Source organism: Cornus florida, unplaced genomic scaffold, assembly GCF_030987335.1.
Source record: "Cornus florida cultivar Cherokee Brave unplaced genomic scaffold, ASM3098733v1 CherokeeBrave_3.0.0_Hap2_Chr11, whole genome shotgun sequence".
Classification (NCBI taxonomy): domain Eukaryota; kingdom Viridiplantae; phylum Streptophyta; class Magnoliopsida; order Cornales; family Cornaceae; genus Cornus; species Cornus florida.
In genome coordinates this window covers 129,675,944-129,686,094 of record NW_026775581.1, presented here as the reverse complement: position 1 = coordinate 129,686,094, position 10,151 = coordinate 129,675,944, and the positions used below count along the sequence as shown (strand labels likewise).

Sequence of the window (10,151 nt, the reverse complement as noted above, 5' to 3'; positions counted from 1 at the left end):
TACATAAGATTTTGTTTCCTTGCAATATTGTTTTTCACTTTTACCTTTTTAGATTTGTTTTGATGACTAAAAATTTCTTTGGTCTGTGTTTGGTGCTGCTTCCCAGGATTTTTCTTCTCTTCTTTTAGATAGAGGGAGATTTGGAGCAGCTATTGACGGTGCAACAATTGCATGAATTCAGAGTAACGAGAAGGAAACAAGTTCCATCCGCTGCTAGTTTGGACCGAAGGTTTCCCAACAGAGGGTTAAAGATGGGTTTCTGGACACTCTTCGAGGTGGCTTCTATGCCTATGCTGCAGGTGCTCATAATAACCTCATTAGGAGCTTTCATGGCAACCGATTATCTCAATCTTCTTCCCCCACATGCAAGAAAGTCCCTGAACAAGGCAAGTTTCATTTACATGCTCGAATATAACCATCACCTACTTTTAAAATATATATATATATAAGCATAGCTCTGCTTTGTTAACAATGTTGTTGGATTTCTTCATTTTCAAGAATCTTTGTAATATTAAGAATTTTACTGCAATGGCAGATTGTGTTCACGGTGCTCAATCCCTGTCTCCTTTACTCAAGTCTGAGCCAGACTGTCACGCTAAAAGACATCATCTCATGGTAGGCCGCTTGAAGAATAGTACTTTTTCTTTGTGCATCCTCTTAATGTGTTAACTTCCATTTTCTCATAAAAGGAAGTGTAGAAATTAAAAAGAGTGATCTATGGAAATTGAACAAAAATCTAAAACAATATACAGTGCAGATATATGGTTTAGGAAGGTAATAAGAGGTGTTGGACTGATTCTGACCATAGGGTCATAGGATAAGCCTCGGGAGCTGTAGTGCAAAAATCACTATTTTTTTTTTTATTTTTTATTTTTCTATTTTATTAAAAAATAGTTATAAGATACATATATACACACACACACATATATAAGTTACTCAATGATTGTAAAATTATTAAACAATTCAAAATAGTACTACACTCCATTTCCTAGTTGTTTATACTCCTATTACACAATTTAAAGCAAAATATACTTCGTGGTCTTCTCAGTTTTCTGTTTGCAAATTCCTAATCAAAGAAATACTTTACTAGGACAGATTCTAAGATCTTTGAGGAACATTGGTCACTATTTTTTTGGTAATAAAATTCTGTAGTAATGCTAAGGTGCAGTGAAAAGAAAAGGACAAAAAGAAAGAAAAGAAAGTTCAACACTTAGGCACGAAAGGACTTATATTTTCAATCTTTATCTTGTTAATGAATTAAGGGCACATATGAAACACAAAGCCAGCTTCAAGAAGTCGCCTATGTGTCTAATATCTTTCGAGAGTCTCACACATTTAGACATAGTTTTCAAAAAAATTGAGGCTTCATGGTTCTGAAGCAGCCTCAGGGCATTTTCTTTGCAATTATTAGAACAAATGGACATGCTGCCTTAGCTTCTTTGTTATTAACTTTAAAGTGTACTACTGTAACTAACTATTCTTTTTTTAAACTTATATTCAGGTGGTTTATGCCTCTTAACATTGGGCTAATCTTTCTATTTGGGGGAACACTAGGATGGATAGTAGTGAAAATACTGAAACCAAAGCCGCATCTGGAAGGCCTGATCATTGCCCTATGTTCAACAGGTAATTGTGAGACGACGGCTTCCATCCCTTTCTCAGCATGCAGGATAAATTTTGTTTTCTCATTGGTATGCCGTTGTAATGTTTGTTAATAGGAAACTTCGGAAACATTCTCTTGATACTGGTGCCTGCAATCTGTAAGGAGAATGGCAGCCCATTTGGTGATCATAAAGTTTGTGCTACCATTGGAATCTCGTATGCTTCTTTCTCCATGGCGGTAAGGCAATTATATATGCTTCAAGACCAAAATCCTGTAACTGATCATGCGAAAGAACATGACATAATAAATGGTAATACACATCAGATCACAAAGTTATCATGATTGGGTCCCTTTGTGAACCAAAACATAAGCATCAACGTACGAGTCCTAGCAATCCATATAGGTAGTAGTTGTTTCATACAGTTTTATATGGTTCCAAGATAAGTAACATATGATTCATGCAACCAATAATAGAACAGAATGTCAGTGAACCACCCAAATTCCAGGCGTTCATATTACTTTATCATATGAAAAGTTGTTTGAGGTGATCTGTTTTTGATCTATGTCGTATCACTATGTTTTCTCATTTTTTGCAGCTTGGTGCTTTCTACGTATGGACTTTCACTTTCCAATTAATGCGAAGTTCATCCCTGAAATACAAACTACTACAAGAAGCTGAATCGTCCCCAAAGGTACCCAATGAGGACTTAGATGCTAATGGCAAGACTCATCTTCTCAAGGGAAATCAAGAGCATGGTGGTATTGTTGTTCCATCAATTAAATCCATTGTAGAGGATACAGAAAATCAACTTGTAAGTCCCCTTTGCTTCAATTTCATAGGAAGTACAATCATAAAGCAGAATAAAAAAGAGTCTTCAGTACCAGTCCTATGAGTGGCCTTCACATAATTCAACATAATTCACATAATTCAACATAATTTCTTGAAAATTTCAAAATTACCGTATTTGCAGATTGTACCCCAAGTGTCTACCCTTGAGCTGGAGAAAGGAAATGCATCATTCTGGAGCAAAATATGTGGAGTTCTTCACCAGCTTTTGCACGTGGTGTTGGAACCTCCATTCCTTGCTGTGGTGAGTTCTCTTTATTTTTTTTACCTTCATTTCCGTGCTTAATATAAATATGGAGAATTTATTATTTTCTCTATGTAGAAGTAAATATCATACTAAGCATCTCCATCTATTATCAGGTTGGAGGATTCATGGTTGGGGCAAACAAATGGCTGAATAATCTTTTTATTGGTACCACAGCTCCTCTGAGAGTGCTCCAAGAATCTAGCAAATTACTTGGGTATGTATTATCATTTTATTTTTTTGGTAAGTGGGTGTGTATTATTCACAGTTAGTGATTAGTCACTGATTGAATACGTACCCTCCTGATCAATTATAATTCAATTGAAACTCACTCCATTTTATAACTTAAATTTAACTCTCAGCTGACATTGTTGTTCTTCCTGAAATAGAAGGGTACCATGGTCCTGTAAATAATTCCATATATATCTTTTTAACCCCAACCCCGGGTCTCATCTCGTCTAAGGTTTCATTTGCAGCCGACTGACAACGGAACAACTTTTTGTGCAGGGATGGAACAATACCTTGCATCACACTTATATTAGGAGGCAACCTCTCAGGTAGAGTAGAGAGCTCTTGATGCCCTTTTTAGTACTAAAACGATGTATTGGGAAAACTACACAGCCTAACGAAAGCATTGCTATGTGTTGAACTGAACAGGCATGAGCAAGGTCAAATTAAGACCATTGATCATCGTTTCAGTCGTTTGTGTTCGATACGTGATACTTCCAGTGATTGGTATTGGAGTAGTTAAACAAGCCGCCAAGCTCGGATTCCTTCCGCCAGACCCTTTGTACCACTTTATATTATATATTCAGTATACACTGCCACCTGCAATGGCTATTGGTAAGAAAATTTTGGAATATCTGATATGGCCTAATTGTCTCTTCCTGGTCTTTATAACCGGGAAAAAAAATGAACCTACTTCTAGTAATACTTTTCCTCCATCCTTGGATTTTTTTGTTTTTGATTGACTATAATCCTGATAGTATTGAGAATATTATGCTTCTTTATCACTTGTTATGTTTGAGCTTGATATCATCAGTTCATCACTAATACAATGTGTTTTAAACTCTTACTAAAACTAATTATGATGAAAATGATGCAGGCACCATGTCACAATTGTTCGATGTGGCGCAAGACGAGTGTTCGGTCCTCTTCTTGTGGACTTACCTGGTAGCATCTCTAGCTATGACTGTATGGTCCACAATCTACATGTGGATGTTGTCATTTTGACATTCCCGGCCTCACCACAGACCAACCATACTGAGAGAGCCACGGCAATGGCATTCTTTTTCTTTTTTTTTTTTTTCTTTTTTTTTTGGGGCCTCAAATTGTTCCGAACACAAAGACTCTTCTATTTTTTTAATCTGGAAGAGGTTTTATGGGCTGAGAAATCTAAGAGATTACTTGGCTCAAGGTACTGATACATGTACCAGTTTTAAATCACAATGCCTTCTAAAAGTAGAAAATACAAAGCCTTAACCCAAATCTCAATACATCTTCATTCTCAAAACTCTTAACAAAATTCTTCAAATCCATTTCAGTAATGAATATAATAAATATACATTTAATTCAGTATGTATATATGCATATATATAAATTCAAATTTATAGATATTAGAAAAAATGTAAAAATAATAAAATAATAAAAAAGATGTGTTCCATAACTGATATGCAAACACCCTGTTGCAAAAAACTCACTCAGTGGTTAACTGGCAAGGGTGATTTATCCTTGTTACCAAGTTTGCTTCTATGAAAGATGATAGTAATTTTAGAATTCATAGGACCTCAGATTTGCTTTTATGATATATAAGACTAATTTTAACGATGATAAACCTCAAAGAGGTCAACGTAATTTAAGATTTATTTTTATCTTAGTACTAACATCCATTTCAGCATTAGCATTTTAGCAAGACATTCATCCATTTCAACATTAGCGTTTTAGCAACACATTGTTATTTATCACTATATTTTAATTTCCTATAGCATTATTAAAATTTACATTCCATCTAATTTATATATATTTTTTCGTTCATATAAGTCTATATATTATATTTTAGTTAACTTAATTTTAAACCTTTTGATTCTAATAATGTAATTTTCTGAGTTTTAAATTTTAATTTCCTATAGCCTTACTAAAATGGAAATCCATAACATATCAAGCACACAATCTAGCGTTTGTATCCTCTTTGTACATACTTCCAACAAGTTTTATAAATCTAATAGGAATATGTTTCTTAGTAAAGCCCATCTATCATATTTTCAACAATATGAAAATACATTAGGAGGACCCAACAATACGATTCTCGTTATAATTCGAAAATTAATTTGGTTTGTTCTCGAAATCAGCAAGCCATACTAAGCATCATTTTGCATATAATGGCATTTACCTATCGGAAGTTTTATTTTGACTGTAATATTCTTATTAAAGAGATTGGTGAGTGAGTATCTAAAAATTAGAAAGTTCATCTTTAAAATAAATTTTATTTAAAAAAAAAAATAGAAAAATTAAATATTTTTAAAACCAACTATTCTTACATTTCTTTCCAACCTGTTGCATCACACCCATAATTGTTCTAAGCCATTTCACAACAATTAACACCACTCCCTAATGGTAAAGGAAACAAAAATAAAATGCCTTGCTATTTTAGTATATATATATATTTTAAATTAAGGAAAGCTGAAGTTTGGGCCTGTTGGGTTGAGGCTCCACAACCTCCATGTGTATCCTCACGGTCTGAAGAACACCGTAGCTAATGCTACCATCTTTCTTCTTAACTTTCTGCTGCTGCTCATCTACCAACCATTCATCCCCTCCCTTGTCGCCTCTTGCCGTCAAGTACACAGGCCCTTTTATACCATACCTGCAAAGATCATTGAAAAATAATCAAAACTAACAAACATATAGCTGTATATAATAAGATACTTGGGAAAATTCCTATTAAGTCCTACTTTTTAGGTCCAAAGACAAATAAGTTCTACAAATTTTTCAAAAAGACATAGAAGTCCTATTTTGTAAAATATTTTCAATTAAGTTCAGATTCTGCAAATTGTGAAATTTGTTCCATTATTGCCCTTCCAACCCCAAACCCACCACCGTTTTCACCTACCTCGGCGGCGCGTCAATGGAGACGCACCAGGCCCTCACGCACTCCGACGCTGCTTTGAACACTTTGATCATGGTGATACACAGCTCTGAACACTTCAATTGCGATGAAGTTCACCGGCATGAGTTGTGTAGCCGACGCATGGAGCTCGTCGGTGTGAGCTTGATGTTGTCGAGGGGTCTCAAAATCAACAGCACCAGCAATGAAAATAGAATATCAAAACTGCCGGTTGCCAAAGCACAGTGTGTCTCGCCGGAATTTGTTTGGCCGGTAAGTTCAGTTACAGCACCCCAGACATTTTTAGAAAAGAACAATTTGCTTGTACATAAACTAATATATAGGAGTTAAATTTAGTGACAGAAAAGAACATAGCAGAAAAAGATCTTTATATCTATTTTCCTGATCATTGACATTTCTTAAGATAGAGAGACTTATTTATGTCGAGGCAATGTAGTGACCATTTCCTTTGCAAAGTTAGCTCCCTGTTTCTGGTTGTTCTAATAAGTCAAATCATTAGATATATCTCTTTTTGATAATGGCTCCCTTTTTATGGTTTTCTTGTTGATGATAAAATGGGAAATTGTGGTTCTTACCAACCAAATGCTTTCAGGGCTCAAGGCTGTTGTGGTGAGGTATTCTTCTAAATGGCCCTTTAGTGTTTGATGTATCATCTTCTGTGAAGAAGTATTTGGTGGGTAGAGAACCTCCTGGTCGATGCTTGTCAAAATAGGACTTTGATTGCTTAGAAAAATTGCAGAGATGGAAAGCCAAGGGAGGATCTACGGTGGCGGGTGAGGACAATAGCCTCCTTCTGTGTACTCTTCCGAATGAAAAAGCGTGTTTTTAGGGTTACATACTATATATATATATATATATATATATATATATATATATGCGACGGATCTAGGATCTTTCACTTTTGTATTAGTCACTATAACTGAACTTACCGGCCAAACAAATTTCGGCGAGACACATTGAGCTTTGGCAACCATCAACTTCGGCAAGCCAACTTTAAACCCAGCAGGTTCGATATTCTTCTTCATCGCTGGTGCTGTTGATTTTGAGACCCCTCGACAACACCAACTCACACCGGTGAGCTCCAAGCGTCGGCTACACAGCTCATACCGGTGAGCCCCAAGCATCGAGAACTCCATCGCGATTGAAGTGTTCAGAGCTGTGCATCACCATGATCGAAGTATTCAAAGCGGCGTCGGAGCGCATGATGGCCTAGTACATCTCCATTGACGCGCCGCTGAGGTAAGTGAAGACGGTGGTGGTTTGGGGTTGGAAGGGCAATAATGGAACAAATTTCACAATTTGCAGAATTTGAACCTATTTGGAAATATTTTACAAAATGGGACTTCTCTGTCTTTTTGAAAAATTTGTAGAACTTATTTGTATTTGGGTCTAAAAAGTAGGACTTAATAGGAATTTTCCTAAGATATAGATACTTTCGCCCTGCGCAGGCACATACAATAATTTTTCTGAACCTCCCGTGCAAACTGAGTTACTTCGTTGCCTTTACACACAAGTCATGCCATTTTACTTTTTACTTATTGTTTTTGATAATGACTGCCGTTTTATAATACAGCTCGGTTATCAATGGTCGACTTTTACATATATAAAACTTTTGCCTTGGTTGTGGCCCTTTTGTCATCGCTTCTAAAGTCTTCAAGCCGCTTCGCTATAGCCATTGCAGATGCCTAGTCTCTAGGCTCCCTCCTCCTAAGCTCCGCGGCTACCTAAGACTACAACTCATCTATGAACAAGCACATGCGTTGTCGCTTCGACATCTCTGGAATCTCTAGCATCAAGTTGGAGTACTCCTTCACATACTCCCTTATGATGCCCTTTTGCTTCAGGTGCCTTAGGTTGATCATGGCGAGGTCCTCGATGCACTCGAGATAGAACTGCCTTTTAAGCTGCCTCTTGAACTCCTCACATGTGTCAACCGCTCTTGCGCCCCTACCATTGAAGCGTTGCCTCCACCATAGAGCGGCAGTGTCTGTGAGGTACATGGTGAATGTCTGCACATTCTCCTCATCGTCCTCAATGTCCATGCACTCGAAGTACTGTTCCATGTGCCAAAAGAAGTTGTCAATTTGGCGTGCAGTCCTTGCCCCATCATGCTCCTTGGGCTCCAACGCCTTCTCTTTCCTTGGCTTCACCACAACCTCGCGCGCCTGGGAGAACTCCTTATTGCACTCGGCAATCTCCACGTGTAAGTCGTCTACTCGATCATCCAAATCCCTTTCCTTCTCTCGCGCTTTGATGGCCATGCTGTCGATCAGCTCGTAGAGCTCCACAATCTTTCTCTCGAGCCTGTTGAACTTGGTCTCCGTGTAGACCGGTACCAAGTGTGTGGCGAGCTTCTCCTCTAAGCTCTGCTCCATGACGTGGACTTTGTGGTCTCCTTCGCTAGTCATGTCTCACTCCAACAAAGATCGCTTGATAAACATGCTCAGATACCAACTGTCACGGGCTTAGAGTTTCAGCACCACTCTAACTACACCCGTGCGGCACCAAGACGTTACTTCTACTTGCGCAAGTACTTGATCAGCCTAACTCTCGTGCCCACCTTAGACAACGCACTCCTCTCGTGCACTTACTAGTGTTGTAGTGGCTTTTGCCCTCTCCTCACTTGGCTTGCACACTCACACACACTAAGGCACTTATGTTGGTAAAGAAAGAATGCTTCTATTACTTCAAAGAATGCTTTGTACAAGGCTAGCTCTCAAACTCTCTACAAGGCTCTCAAGACTCACTCTAGGACTTGATGGCTACAAAGTGAACTCCTACTCCTATTTGTAGGCAGCCCGTCCTTAATTGACGGCTAAGATGCATTCTAACCAACGGTAGAGATTGATTCTTTAGAATCTTCTCCCACCTAGCTTCTTCACACTTGCATACATATCTACAAGTATCTACAACATTTTAGAATTATGGAGAACTCTAAAACCTTCCACACATTTCTATAATATTTCACACATTTCAACACATATTTAGAATCTTCCACACAACTCTAGACAATTCCGAAAGACTCTAGAAACTCTTCTCGCGATACAATTGCCATGCCGCATCCTACTCAGTGCTTGCATGGCGGCATAACCTTCATAGACCGGGCGTGATAATAGGCTTTCACATAGGCAATAACCATTTTGGCTATGCTAACAGGACAGAAGCAACTTCAACCCATACGTCCTCAACTAATTTTTTAATTATGTGGGGTTTATTTATATAGAATTGAAAGGTAGGAAAAAATATATTAAAGGAGTCATCTAATTATGGGTTAAAATATTTAATTTTTTATATTTAATTAGTTAAATAAAGAGAGTTCATGAAGTTTGTAAAGAAAAGTTCTTCAAATAATTTTATTTAGAAAAATATGCTTGTACTTAAAGGTAAATATATGTGAATCTTAATCTTTTCACTTCTATTAGAATATGAAAGCATGAAATTTAATAATAAAAGAAATATAATAATCGAATAACTATTATATTAATTTCTCTTTATCCAAATCTATGCATAATGTGAAAGCATGAGAATTAAGAATAAAAAAAATATAATAATTGTATGACTATTATATATATAAATCTCTTTTTATCCAAATCTCTTCATGAAACATGCATAGACTTTGAGTGGAACAAAGGGTTATTTTCTATCAAGTTCTTGATAATTTTTAATACTCATTGTTGTGTTATTTTTACCTTTTACTTTTGAAATTGGAGATATATTTTCGCATCTCTAACATAAAGTACACAAATGCCTTGATGTGTGGGAGGAACCTTTAATATATATATATATATATATATATATATATATATATATATATATATATGTATGTATTTGGAAAGGTAAAGTTAATTGTATAGAAAGGAAAAATTGTCCACCCATTTTAATTTTATCTACTTTTAAAATTAATATTTACATTAAGTACTATCCTTAAATTAATATTGATTGTTAGGTTATGATAAAAACATTTATAGTACCTCTCTTTTTGTGATAATTTGCTTAACATTAAATTGGGTTCTTTTGGCATTTGCAAATGCATTCTTTAAAGCCTCCAACCATATCACTGTATCGTTTAAGAATATTAAAAATAAATATTTTATTTTTGAAAGTGAATAGTGAGAGTTTAAGTTCTCAAAGACACAAAGTAGAGTGAGGTGTATATTTCTTTCTTGCCGATACCAAATAAAAAAAGAAGATAATATTAAAAATAAATAATAAAGAAGGTAAGGCTGAGTGGGAGTAAATCTTCTCCTGTTCCTGTTCCCATCGGTTCGGATGTGTGGCCCAGATTGGGCCACGTCAATTAAAAAAATTTGACCCACAAAAAGTTACCTCAGTC

General features: G+C 36.3%; 1 protein-coding gene across 4 annotated transcripts; it reads left to right on the top strand.

Annotated features, from left to right (window-relative positions):
- The first annotated feature begins 251 nt into the window (after nt 1-251).
- LOC132285746 (protein PIN-LIKES 5-like) lies at nt 252-4,174 on the top strand. Of its 4 annotated transcripts, none has more exons than XM_059787944.1 (11): nt 252-386; nt 536-615; nt 1,502-1,626; nt 1,719-1,840; nt 2,200-2,359; nt 2,396-2,415; nt 2,602-2,694; nt 2,811-2,911; nt 3,202-3,251; nt 3,352-3,537; nt 3,800-4,174. In XM_059787944.1, the coding sequence occupies exons 1-11, from the start codon at nt 252-254 to the stop codon at nt 3,925-3,927; spliced, it is 1,200 nt and encodes a 399-aa protein (XP_059643927.1). In that variant the 3' UTR covers nt 3,928-4,174. The 4 variants fall into 4 exon arrangements, with proteins under 4 accessions (XP_059643927.1, XP_059643924.1, XP_059643926.1 ...); XM_059787941.1 differs by adding an exon at nt 2,461-2,487 and having other exon boundaries at nt 2,200-2,415; XM_059787943.1 differs by having other exon boundaries at nt 2,200-2,415; nt 2,608-2,694.
- Nucleotides 4,175-10,151: the final 5,977 nt, after the last annotated feature.